This window comes from Abrus precatorius, unplaced genomic scaffold (assembly GCF_003935025.1).
Source record: "Abrus precatorius isolate BTA unplaced genomic scaffold, Abrus_2018 Scaffold6, whole genome shotgun sequence".
Classification (NCBI taxonomy): Eukaryota; Viridiplantae; Streptophyta; class Magnoliopsida; order Fabales; family Fabaceae; genus Abrus; species Abrus precatorius.
Window position 1 is genome coordinate 10,175,480 of NW_020874406.1, and position 13,285 is coordinate 10,188,764.

The 13,285-nt window shown below is 32.9% G+C and overlaps 2 protein-coding genes and 1 non-coding gene across 5 annotated transcripts; 1 reads left to right on the forward strand and 2 right to left on the reverse strand.

The window, feature by feature from the left end:
- Window positions 1-1,205: 1,205 nt before the first annotated feature.
- Window positions 1,206-5,654, reverse strand: LOC113868735. Of its 3 annotated transcripts, none has more exons than XR_003505411.1 (7): window positions 5,466-5,654; window positions 4,917-5,022; window positions 4,526-4,570; window positions 4,298-4,406; window positions 2,698-2,986; window positions 1,627-1,958; window positions 1,206-1,472 (listed from the first exon to the last, which is right to left on the reverse strand). XR_003505411.1 is itself a non-coding variant. In XM_027504580.1 (6 exons), the coding sequence occupies exons 1-6, from the start codon at window positions 5,511-5,513 to the stop codon at window positions 1,752-1,754; spliced, it is 804 nt and encodes a 267-aa protein (XP_027360381.1). In that variant the 5' UTR covers window positions 5,514-5,625; the 3' UTR covers window positions 1,303-1,751. The 3 variants fall into 3 exon arrangements, 1 of the variants encoding a protein (XP_027360381.1); XR_003505412.1 differs by having other exon boundaries at window positions 1,303-1,504; window positions 5,466-5,625; XM_027504580.1 differs by having other exon boundaries at window positions 1,303-1,958; window positions 5,466-5,625.
- A 1,071-nt stretch (window positions 5,655-6,725) lies between these two features.
- On the forward strand, window positions 6,726-9,233 carry LOC113868734 (pentatricopeptide repeat-containing protein At4g14820). Its single transcript, XM_027504579.1, has 2 exons — window positions 6,726-7,417; window positions 7,515-9,233. The coding sequence occupies exons 1-2, from the start codon at window positions 6,840-6,842 to the stop codon at window positions 9,106-9,108; spliced, it is 2,172 nt and encodes a 723-aa protein (XP_027360380.1). The 5' UTR covers window positions 6,726-6,839; the 3' UTR covers window positions 9,109-9,233.
- Window positions 9,234-12,721: 3,488 nt separating this feature from the next.
- On the reverse strand, window positions 12,722-12,828 carry LOC113870540. Its single transcript, XR_003505563.1, has one exon. It is a non-coding gene; the product is annotated as a small nucleolar RNA R71 (small nucleolar RNA).
- Between the last annotated feature and the right edge of the window lie 457 nt (window positions 12,829-13,285).

Genomic DNA, 13,285 nt, shown 5'->3' on the forward strand with positions numbered 1-13,285 from the left:
ATTGCATAATTTTGTCTTTGCTGATGACAAAATTTAATTAAAAAAATTAATTTTATTTATACGGTAGGTAGATAAAATAGGTATTAACTTGACAAAAAAGACTCCAGACAGGAAATATATTTTTAAAAAAAATATTATTTTAAGAAATTATTTTTTAAAAAAATTAAAAAAATATAAAAGGCTATAAATTGCAGTAGGATTTACCCATGCAACATGTATAGTTAATTTTCAGGGAAGATTTTGATGTAAAAAGATGTATAAAAATTCACATGGAAGAAATTTTTTATTTAAGATTATATCCACAATATTACGAGTAAATAATCAAATTAGTCTCTGAAAATTAACATTCGAAATCACGTTTAAGATTTCTCAATGTGTATTTGATTATTTTGTTCTTATATTACAAATCCTATCAACCAATTTGACCGATAAAATGCATAATTAAGGAACTGCTAAATACATACTTCAGGTTGAAGATCACAATTGTAATTTTCACTATTTAAAGACTAATAAGCCCGATGTTGAACCTTTTTAGACCAATTTGATCGTTTCTCTAATCTCTATGCTTATTGTTGTGCATAAATGACTCCATCCAAATGCAATAAGGGTGGAAACAAATCTAATTTAGCTGCTTAAACTCAATTATCATCCTCGAGTAAACTCAATGATGAAACATCAACATCTTGATGAACATAGCTTTTAAAATCAATCTTGTACTCGTGATGGTCAATTATCAAGAATAAGGTATGCATGCCCAAATGGCCTCATTGCTGGCCTCATCACTAACCTGTGAGAGGCAATTCCTCCATTCTAGAGGTAAGGCAAATCTTATACCTTTGTGAAGTTCCCAAAAGATATATATTTTAAAAATGATTGTCGCTGCTTGTTTCTATCTTTAATCAAACCCGGTGTGTGTATGTTATGAGATATAAGTTCACTCCAAGATACACACGTTCATATAAGAATGCTATTAACTTTTTATTGTTGACATTTTTTATTACTTCACAAGACACAAGATAAATAATTTTTCCTAATATAAAATTTCATCTGGTTTCTTGTAATTTTATGTTAATTTTATTCCTTCATATGTTATACGAAGAAAAACTTATGTCTTTTAAATCATTATTCAATCTGCGAATCGTAAAACAATATCTATACCAGTTCAATCTCCATTCCAATCTAGTTTAGTCCAAAACAAATCGAGTAAAAGAGATGAAGAATAATTTTCTAGCTAAAGCACCTTCAAATTTGTCCTTGGGAGAAAAACTAATTTGAAATATTAACAAAAACTTGTCAGGTTAAAATGGCAAGACTAAAGTTTGATAGCAATGATAATTCATCTACAATCATTTGTACCACTCATATTGTCATTTGATGAGGCTTGCTATCAATATTATCCTCCTTATCCTTGTTACCATCATTATCAGAACTGTGCACAACTAACATGCCGTCTACACCATGAACTCTGAGGCCTATACAGTATACACAAGTCAGAGGTTCCTAGCTTTGTAGCAACAACGCACAAGGAAAAGTATAACGAACCAAAAGAAAGTCAGATTCACAACAATCTGTGCTATAGCTTTCAATGCAATAATAATACTGTATAGTAAAGGATATCTAACATACCAGGAAAACTCTTCCTTCCTGCAATATTGTTTTAAGAAAGGGAACAGATCTGAATGTTGCTAAAAATAGAAGCACACAATATGCGTAGTCCTAAGATATCAACTCCTGCAGATGTAAGATGACAGTCAAAGAGCTGCTGCATGCTCAGAGTTTGACAGGTCCTCGTGATTACGCATCCTACGCTTGCGGTGAATTCTTCTATGGCTCCGATTATGTTTTCCTGATGGTTTATCTGGAGAATCAGAATGTTGAATTCCCTCCACCGGGGCTGGATAACCAAAAAGACAATCAAGAGGGTCTAGATCCGTCACAACATCAGGACCTGCTTTTATCTGCAATGAAATGTATCAGAAAAAAAATTATATGCTAAAAGAATCCCCTCCTAATTCGATCATCTTAATGATATTTTTGCATACGACATGTACCGACAGCAGCTTTTTATATTAGGCACATTAATTTGTTATAGACAAATCAAGTTAGAGAAACTACCATGCGCTGAAAATCTTATCACAGATATGTCTATTGATCATGTTACTACTGCAAAATGAAGTCTGTTTGCATTTTATTAGTCTAGGACCACAGGGGTCATCCATAAAAGGTATTCATAATCAAGACCGAAACATTCACAACATGATAAAATTAATTCTCTCAAATTTTTGAAGCATCAAGTTGAACTGAAATCAGAAATAAATTTTTCCAGTAGATTTCTAACTAATCTTGATGGATATGCTGCAAGTGTATTGAGAATGACCACCAGTGAGACTGCTAGTGTGGCTACAGTAGCATTTATCATCCTCTCCTAAGGCTTTTGTGATGGCTGCAGCCACTAGTGAGACAACTATTTTTTCCTAAAGAAAGTAATTGACAAAGAATGCATAGAAGTTTTGCAACCCATTAACATAATAAAATTGGGCATAAATCAAGTTTTTTCTCCTTGAATACTGGAAGTAACTTTCTCAATTCTTAGTATGCACAATTGAATTTCAATTATCAGTCCCTTCCCCAGGACATTTAAGGTGACCAAGGCAAAATAATTGAAGAACAAGAACAGGTGAGTCTAATAATACTTACAAAAGTATGGTTGGTCTCAAGATTTGTTTTTTTGCTGTCAGTGACATTTTCAGACCCGCCCTGGGAATTATAAGTGGAATCATTATGAGAGTCACCTTGGGATTTATTATCATAAGATTCATTATCATGTGTCCTATGACCATGGACTGCATTATCGCTAAAGAAATTACGATATCGCCATCTCAATTTTGGATTATTTGAGGTTGAATCATCAAAAATCCTCTCTGAATAGAAATGCTTAGACATAAGCCGCATTAGATAAGGATCATTCTGGTACTTCGTCACCAATCTGTCATGGAGCAACAAAAAAAAAATCACAAGAATATTTAATGAAAGAAAATTATATGTACAAAAATAAGCATGCAATAGGATAGTCCACAGGAATGAATTTCTTTTCTCTACCCTCATCTCCCCTCTTTTCTTTCCAGATTAGAAATGTAGTCCATGATAAAAGCAATCTGGAGCTACTTAATGTTAAAGGCCCTGGACATTTCCAACTGCAAAGATTATAATCTTACTTGGAACTTGGAAGCAAAGTAACCATTTAGTGAGAGGTATAAATTTTTAACTGGTTACAACAACAGATATGCTAAAACAGGTCCCATGTTTTATAATTAACTCAAAAAAAATTCAGGATTACTTGTATGTATTTATCCAGTTAAAAGTGCTAGTATGGGTCCTGGTGTTTTCTTTTGCAGCCATTCTTGTCCTGTTCTCTGTATAGGTTTAGTTAATACAAGTTACACTTTGTACTGCCAATTCACAGCAAGTATTGCCCTTGTGACTACAATATATATGCTAGTAAACTGAAAACAAATTATTTTTAAAATAAAAAATTATATCATCCCATCAGGCTGTCCCTGAGGTAACATCTAAAATGACATTACCCATCTAGCAGTAGATGATAAGGTTCCCTAGTTTAATATGTTTATTTACACTGAAATGGGGAAATACGTAGTAATAGAATCATAATTTATTCTTTGATCAAGTAATGCCAGAGCTATGTTTGTCAAATGCAAGAAAGCAAGAAACTAAAAGAAGAAATGAGTGGCATAGGTCTTCAACAACTACAATGTAAAAGAAAAGCGGAAAACTTAAACGTGCAAAACTCTTTCTATTATATTATCTGGAATAACTTCAATTATGATAAACTCTTATATATAAAAGATTGACGACTATAACACTACAATATAACATATTGGCTAAATCACTAATAACAGTTGCAGCTTCAACTAATATGTGGATGGAAGGAAATTTTGCAGTTAGAATGAATATAACAATCACCACATTTTCAATTTACCTTAAAATTTACTCCTCTACTAAACAGGAATAACTTTTTCCTTCCTTCTATAATTCTTAATTATCATTCCTATCAAGTGCATCCTAAATTTTCTTTGATCTTGCCACAGGTTGGCAGTCATTTGATAAGCTACTTTCTACTTCTATTCATATTTCAGAAAGAAAAAGTGACACCTAACATTGATCTAGTCAAAACCAAACTTTAGTAGTTTTGATTTTTCAGCTATCTATTGTACATAGCACAGTGAACCAAAGTTAAACTGACTTGCCCTGCATAACTTATGACAGTGAGAAAACCTACATATTCGCTAACTCCTTCTGTAATATACTACCATCCATTGTAAGAATCTGCTCTGCACAAGAATCCAAGGTTCTATGAAACATCCACAGTCCAAAGAAACCACCAGCTGCTGCAAAAGGATAAGACAACAAACAAGGGAAAGGAAAGAAGGCCTTAGTAGAACTGTAGAAGTAAAGATACAACAAATGATTTTAGGCGTCCAAAAGGAAGACAGATGATTTCTCTTACCTGCTGAAAGGTTGATTCGAAATGGTTTACGAAGTTTCCAAGTGGCTGTAATATAGGAATAATGATTATCATTTTACAAACCCAGGAGTGACAAGAATGATAAACTTCCACAACTATGGTAGAATAAATAAAATGTACATAAATCTTTCTGGTAGAGCCCGTCAGGTTGTTAAGGAAGAAAAGAAATAAGAGAAAGAAAAGAAGCATTTTCTTTTATAGCTTAGTTAACCTCACTATCACAACCAGTGCTTAGACTAGTCACCAGTTAGATTACTTTTATCACTTTAAAGATTCAATGTTCCAAGAGCAAGAAATTTCACGTATAGAATAAATACTCATTGAATCAATGTAAATGAACAGCGGAATATTTCAAGATACTGAAATCACAAACCTGCCCATACAGAAATACCCCCAGCAAGTGAACTAGCAGTGAAATCCCTCACAGCTTTAGATTTGAATGATAGAAGAACATTTGACTCCTTAGGTGTCAATTTTTGCTAGAAAACATGAAAAGAAGCATATTTGGTGACAAAGTAGATAGCACCAGCGTCAAGTCCAGTTTCAATGAGCTTTCACAAACCGTACAGAATAGCCTTTTCAAACAATTTTGAAAGCACAAAATCATGTGGTTCAGTGATTATCGCCAAATAAAGGGAGCTAATTTTAACTCAAAACTGCCAAAATGTGAAAGCATTTATATCCAAATTGCAAACACCAATTGAAATAGAAGCAAGAAACAATCAATCTCAGAAGGATGAATCAAGAAATGACAGTAAAAATAGAAAAGAGTGTAACAGTAGAACTCAAAATAAGCATGATCAGGTGTACCCATTGACACTAATTTCTTAAAAATGAATACATAGAGAAAAGATTTTCATATTGGAATCAACATTGAGGGAAAAGAAAAGCCCTAGCCATATCCAATGGTAGAAAAGGGTACATTTTTGGAGATGAGAACTTTTTCAAGATCAACCAAGGCTTCGCCCATTGCTCCCCTCCCTCTTTGCGTGTTTCTCGCTTTCTTTCAGAGAAAGATCAAATTGAATTCAAATAATCTCTTTTTCAGTTACTCAATCTTTGTCCCCTGTAATACATGCAATTTATTTTCTTTCTATAATCACTCTTTCTTAATGCCAGTTTCTTCTTATCCTCTTTTTTACTTTTTTTTTTTTTTGGTTTAACGAAGAAAAGAAAAGAAAGAAACAAGAAATAAAGAAGTAAAAATAAATAATTTTTAAATTTATTATGTTTAAGAAAAGTAAAGCAAAGAATATGAAAAAGTAATATTTCTTTTAGAAAGATGTTTATATTCCGAAACTTATTATGTTTAAGTAACAAAAATAGAGGTGTGTTTGAAAAAATATATAAAAATAATTTATAATTCTTATAAATATTATTTTATTTTATTTTTATTATTTTCCATTGAAACTTCATTTTATGATGAATTTTTTTCCTTTTAATTACATGCACTATATAGTGCGTGTTTAGTTAATATCAATCAGAAATTTTGATTTTAGTTAGAACTCTCATTAGATGAATTTTAACTCAAATAATAACTTATAACTAATTTTTTAATTCAAGTTAGTTAATTTGATCTCTATATACTATAAAATTTTAATATAATAAAAGTGTATTAAATAGTACTTGATTAAGTTATTATTTAAAAGTATCCTAAATAATATATGCTAAGAGTAATTTTTTAATAAAAACAAAATCTCTTTTCTCATCAATTTTATGACAACAAGGAGAAAGTTTTCTGGTGAACTTACATAATTCTTTTTCACTTATTTCTATGTCTTTGTTAACCTCATTTTAAGTATAAAAATTATTAATTTTTATTTAAAAATATATCATTTATTATATTCTTGCATTTTTATATAATATTTTTTTATAAAAATTGTTACCTTTATTAAATTTAAAATTTGAAATTAACGTTTTCAATATTTCTATGTCATACCAAACTAGAAAGGTACATTTTTGTCTTTCCAAACCGTTTTTCACATACTAAAATAAGTGTTAGAATTAGTTTTTATATATCCAAAACAATATTTTTATTGTTTAATGAGAAGTATTTATATTAATTATTTATAAATAATATATAACAAACCGTTTTTCAAATTTTATTACTTTGTCTAATTAAAAACTCATTTAATAAGCATGAAATTGGGATTCTTTGACGACCTCACCCATCACAATCATCAACATTTCAGTTCCCAAACCATAGCAATGGTCTCTTCTTTATCCATTCATGAGAATTTAGCGTCCTAAGAAATATCTAAAACTGACACAATTCAACAAACATTTGTCTGAAGCCATGACCAGCATCATCCACACCACCTTAATTCCTGCTAACAACCCAAAGGTGAATCCATTGTTAACAGCACTCACATCATGCAAAACACTTATCCAAGTGAAGCAAGTGCATGCTCAAATCCTACGCTCCAACCTCAATTACTCAAACTCGTTCCTTTTCAAACTAGTCCTTTCCTCTTCTGCCTTCCCTTCCTCTTCAGCCTTCGATTACGCCCTCTCCCTTATCTCCCAGATTCCAAACTCGGACACCCATTTCTGCAATCAACTTCTTCGTCAATTCTCTCGTGGTCCCTCGCCGGAAAAGACCCTCTTCCTTTATCGGAAGTTGAGGAGAAATGGGTCCCTTCTCAACAGGTTCAGCTTTCCTCCATTGTTGAAGGCCGTCTCTAAAGTTTGTGCCTTGAATGAAGGGTTGGAGATTCATGGCTACGCCTCCAAGTTGGGCTTCCACGCTGACCCTTTCATTCAAACTGGGTTGATTGCCATGTATGCAGCATGTGGGCGCATTATGGATGCGCGTTTGCTGTTTGACAAAATGTCTCATCGGGATGTCGTTACCTGGAATATGATGATTGATGGGTATGCCATATATGTGCTCTTTGTAACATAAATTATGACCTTTCTGGCTGCTGCTACTTTGCTGTGTAAGATTTTCACCTCTCAAATTTTGGAACAGGTACTGCCAGAGTGGTCTTTATGACCATGTTTTGAAGCTTTATGAAGAAATGAAGAGCTCTGGTATGGAGCCGGATGGTATTATCCTTTGTTCCGTGCTTTCTGCCTGTGGTCATGCTGGAAATTTAAGCTATGGCAAAGCAATCCATGAGTTCATTGTAGATAATGATCTTTATGTTGACTCTCATTTACAGACTGCTCTTGTTAACATGTATGCAAATTGTGGTACCATGGATTTGGCTAGGGAAGTCTATGATAAACTTTCATCAAAACATTTGGTTGTTTCGACTGCAATGCTTTCGGGGTATGGGAAACTTGGAATGGTTAATGATGCTCGCTTCATATTTGACCAAATGGTTGAAAGGGACTTGGTGTGTTGGAGTGCCATGATATCTGGGTATGCTGAAAGTGATCAGCCTCAAGAGGCTCTTAACTTGTTCAATGAAATGCAGCGGCGAGGAATAGAGCCTGATAGGATAACAATGCTGAGTGTCATTTCTGCTTGTGGTCATATTGGTGCACTTGTTCAAGCAAAATGGATTCATACATATGCAGACAAAAATGGGTTTGGAAGAGCTCTATCTATCAACAATGCCCTGATTGATATGTATGCCAAATGTGGGAACTTGGTCAGAGCAAGAGAGGTTTTTGAGAATATGTCTAGAAAAAATGTAATATCTTGGTCCAGTATGATCAATGCATATGCCATGCATGGGGATGCTGATAGTGCCATAGATCTTTTCCATAGAATGAAAGAACAAGATATTGAGCCCAATGGGGTTACATTTATAGGTCTCCTTTATGCTTGCAGTCATGCAGGTTTGGTTGAGGAGGGCCAGAAATTCTTTTCCTCTATGATCAACGAACATGGCATTCCTCCCCAACGTGAGCACTATGGCTGCATGGTTGACCTGTATTGCAGAGCCAATAACTTGAGAAAAGCCGTGGAGATTATTGAGACGATGCCTTTCCCGCCAAACGTTATCATTTGGGGGTCCCTTATGTCAGCTTGTCAAAATCATGGTGAGGTTGAGTTAGGAGAATTTGCTGCCAAGCGGCTTCTTGAGTTAGAACCTGATCATGATGGAGCCCTTGTGGTCTTGTCAAACATTTATGCCAAAGAAAGAAGGTGGGATGATGTTGGACTGATCAGGAAATTAATGAAACATAAAGGTATCTCAAAGGAGAAGGCATGTAGTAGGATTGAAGTGAATAACAAGGTGCATGTTTTCTTGATGGCAGATAGATATCACGAACAATCAGATAAAATATATGAGAAGTTAGATGCAGTAGTTGGTCAATTGAAGTTGGCTGGCTACACCCCCAGTACTTCAGGCATTTTGATTGATTTAGAAGAGGAAGAGAAAAAAGAAGTAGTTCTCTGGCACAGTGAAAAATTAGCACTGTGCTATGGGCTAATTAGTGGGAGGAAAGAATCATGCATTCGCATAGTTAAAAATCTTAGAATATGTGAGGATTGTCATACCTTCATGAAATTGGTCTCGAGGGTATATCCAATAGAGATTGTTGTGAGAGATAGGACTAGGTTTCACCATTTCAATGGTGGTATTTGTTCTTGTAGAGACTATTGGTAATTATTTCTTTTTGTTTAGTTGAAATACACTGTGGCATATCTTAATTTTTGGGCCTGTCATATAGGTGTTACGGCATATACTTGAGCTTTGTGAAGGTTCCCTACTATAATTTGATCATTATTTCTAGTTTTGATAAAAAAAAATTACTATAAATTCATTTGGCAGTTGATAGTCTCATGGAGAGAAAAAATGTTTTGGTAGTGCCAAACTTTGTCGCAGAAAAGATAAGCGTGGGAGGTATCCATTTCTCTCCATTGCCAAAAAAAAAAAAAAAAAAAAAAAAAAAAAAAAACACTGGACACAGCCCAGTGAGTGATAAAATATCACCCTTTATATTTTCAAACCTCAATTTTAAAATAAAATATATTATACTCATAACATATATTGAATGGATAGAATCTTATGTGATGATAATATCATTGTAGAGAATTCATTCTGTTGTAAGCTATACTAAAAATTACTCCTCAACTCAATTATATTTACAACACCAATTAAACTTTTACACTAGTTAGAGTTGACTACATGAGGTGCCACCATAATTCTCTCATTTTAAAAGTTCTTTACGGAATAGTTGAATAAATCTATTGTTATCAAAATTTCATAAAAATCACGTGCTAAAAAATATAATATTCCCTTTTTTTTTCAGTTAAATTTAACTAATAGTTAGCCCAACTTATATTGAACTTTTTCTTTTACTTAAAAGTGGAAGCTTGATCAAATAATAGTTTGAGCAAAGAAACTTTCAAAAAATGTAATTTATTTGATAAACAAAAATTTTATAAAGATTTATTTTTCAAAAAAAAAAAAAGGTTTTAAGTTTTGACTTTTATTTTAAAAAATTATTTTTCACAATAATTAAGTGTTCATTCTTTTTATTTTGGCTAGATTAATTTTCTTTTTAAAATATTTTTCACTTTTTAATTATCAAATTATTTATGTGCTTAACTTATAAATTATATTATATTCATAATTCTTTCTTATATTTAAAAAATAAAATTAATTTTTTTATTCATGTTATTTTAAACTTAAATGTTTTTATTATATTAATAAAGGATCGTTTTATGCAGTAATTACACTAGACAAAATTGAACATCAACAAAGTTGTCATCAAACGCTGCCAGCTACCAAAGTTATTTCTGCATTCCGCCCATTTCACTGCAAGTATTCATATGGTTATAAAGTTTTAAGTTCCACGATGAAAAATTAATAAATATGGATCCAATATAAATGTTATAACTAATAGCGTTGAAATAACATAAATCAGTAATTAATTAAATGGGAAATCAAGATTAGCGTGTGCAGATATTATATTTGATTTGACTGAACAAAGAGTCATGGATAATATGAATAAAATAGTCAACTGAGGTTGGCTAAATTAATATTTCAAAGTTCAAACTGTGTGGATAAAAGGGTGTCTGCCAATTGCATAAAAAAGAAGATAAAATAGCATTTCAAACTTATCTATGTTTTAGCCTCACAGAACCTTACCTACCTATAGGCCATAGCCAAGTAATAAGAATAAGGTGAGAAGAGTTTACTCACAAAATATCTATTAGAATGAGATTTTTAAACCTTCCTTACTCGTCCTTCATTATCATAAAAGGACAGGTCTTAGTTACCATATATAGTTTATAACGTGTATTGTTTTTGATGAGTCACTAACTTATCTAGAAAATTAAAGGTTTTTAGGTATATTTCATTAAATTTAAATTATAAGTCAATATAATTAATTAAAAAATTTAATGGAATGTTGTATTTGCTGGAAAATTCATGAATCACTCATATTTTAATGGCTGACAATTTTATTTTGAAAGAATTAAAAAGAAATTCTACAATTGGACTTAAAGAGCAAAAGAGGAGTGTTGCAGGTCTGATTTGTGGGAATACGATGCTGACTGATGCATATAAAAGTGAAATTTTTTTGAAAAGGCGGCATCTTTTATCTTTCCTTTTTAGAACATTCTGGAGCACGGTTTTCTAGGTTTTCATACAGTTTTACGTAGGATAGGATAACTAGGGCTTTTTCTTTACATCTTGGTAGAAGGATTCTCATGGGAACTTGGATTTCCTTTCCATCTTCTATGATTTTTGTAATAAAACAGTAACACTTTCACTCTATCCTTTTGCTGTAAGCTTTTCTATAACTATGAATTTCGTTTCTACAATATATCTCAGTTTTAATTCATTTCCTTTCATAATGTCTAGCTAAATCTCTTTGGGTTGAGTAAAGATGAACTTATACCTTTACCCTTTGCAATGAACTAAGCATTATATGTGACTCAAGATGGAAGCTTTAATCTAACTTTTTAATTCTGAACTTAATGTCTCGCTGTTTTACGTGAATGAGGTTGATAAAAAGGAGTTCATTGCTGGAAAGCTGTGGACTTTCTTGGATTGGGGTTAAAATGCTTATTATGAATTATCTAGGAATACAAATTTATGATAATGTGGTCATATGAGTTTTATTCTTAATGCTGAACGTTTTTGGTTTACCTAAGGGATTAGAAGATTAAAAGTCATTTTAGAACCAATTACCAAAGGATTGGAGTTGGATAATTGAGTCAACCTGACCATTAGATTGGCTATATTTTGAGTTACAAGTATATTTTAAGCAAGAAGAAAGGGATAAGGGATTCTAAACTCAACCCATTTATTAATCTTTACAAAAACTTATTTTCTCTACTTGAGTTATTTACATTCTGCAGTCCTGTTACTTATTTTCTGTATTAAGTTTTACTTTTGTCCATTTATTAATTGTAATTCTAGCATCTTTACTTTTAGTTTTACAATTCTGTTGCGTTTAATTTCGTATTACTATATATACGCTGTTTTTGGTGACTCAATTAGTAATATTCTTGTAGTTTGATACTTAACACTTATCCTTGTGGACGATAATCTTTTGTAACTTCAACGATTTGATGCACTTGCCAAAAAGTTCTATCAAGTTTCTGGCACTGTTACTGGGGATAATGGTTGTTAATATCAACGGTAATGAGAATATGTTAGATTGGGTTAATAACGTTTGCTGTGTTTCAGGTTTATGACAGGAACTTACGTATAGCAGCTGTGACGGTTGATGCAAGGCAAGGAAAAAATCAAAAGTAGTGACTCATCTCCTGACCTTGACCAGCCAATTATTAATTTCAAGAAAAAGAACAAAAAGAAAAGACAAACTTCAGAAAAAGAGAAAGAAGAAGACCCACAAGAACAAAATTCTGCAAAAATGGCAGGAAATCCCAAGGAAGAACGAAGGACTTTGGATGATTATGCACGTGCAAAATTGAGAGGAAACCCCACCTCTATTGTTCGACCTCCCATTCAAGCAAATAACTTTGAGATCAGACCTGACCTTATGAGAGTGGTCCAGCAAGAGCAATTTGTTGGACATCCTTCCGAAGACCCCCACTTGCACATTTAGAATTTTTTGACCATTTGTGGAATGATTAGAATGAATGGTGTGAGTGGTGAGGCTATCCGGTTGTCTCTTTTTCCATTTTCTTTAAGGGATAAGGCAAAGAGGTGGTTGTTATCCCAACCGGAAGGAAGTATCACTACTTGGGATGATTTAGAGAGTAAATTTCTGACGAAGTATTTTCCAGCCTCTAGAACAACCAAGTTGAGGCAAGAAATTCTGCCTTTTTCTCAAAGGGAAGATGAAACACTTCAAGAAGCATGGGACAGACTCAAGGAACTCTTGAGAAGTTTCCCTTATCATGAGCTACTCGAATGGCTTCAATTGAGAACTTTTGATGATGGGCTGAATGTAGCAACAAAGACAATGGTGGATGCAGCAACTGGAGGCTCATTTACTCAAAAGACCTTGGAAGAAGCACGCCAACTCATTGAAGTTATGGCATCTAACATTACAATCATAGGGAAAGGAACTCTTCAAAAAGAGGTGTATTGGAGCTGAATACATTAGATGTACTGCTGGCCCAGAACAAATTAATGTCACAACAGTTAAATTCTCTCAATGCTAAGTTTGAAAACATGAAGTTTGAAGGGAATAAACTAATACACTATGTAGCTCCCATCAGCCAAGAGGAATACAATGAGGGAACAAGTGAAGACAGAGTTGAATACATGCAGCAACAAGGGGTTGAACAGGTGAACTTTATGAATAACATGCCAAGGCAGCAGAATTTTAATTCAAGACCGCAGTGGTAGCAACAAAACT

Bases quoted from the DNA above. Each gene is read 5' to 3' on its own strand.
- LOC113868735 (XM_027504580.1), bottom strand. From the start codon at position 5,513: ATGGGCGAAGCCTTGGTTGATCTTGAAAAAGTTCTCATCTCCAAAAAT. The intron at 5,023-5,465 runs GTACCCTTTTCT...CATGTTTTCTAG, and splicing joins AAGTTCTCATCTCCAAAAAT to CAAAAATTGACACCTAAGGA. The intron at 4,571-4,916 runs GTTTGTGATTTC...CCTATATTACAG, and splicing joins GGGTATTTCTGTATGGGCAG to CCACTTGGAAACTTCGTAAA.
- LOC113868734 (XM_027504579.1), top strand. From the start codon at position 6,840: ATGACCAGCATCATCCACACCACCTTAATTCCTGCTAACAACCCAAAG. The intron at 7,418-7,514 runs GTATGCCATATA...ATTTTGGAACAG, and splicing joins TGGAATATGATGATTGATGG to GTACTGCCAGAGTGGTCTTT.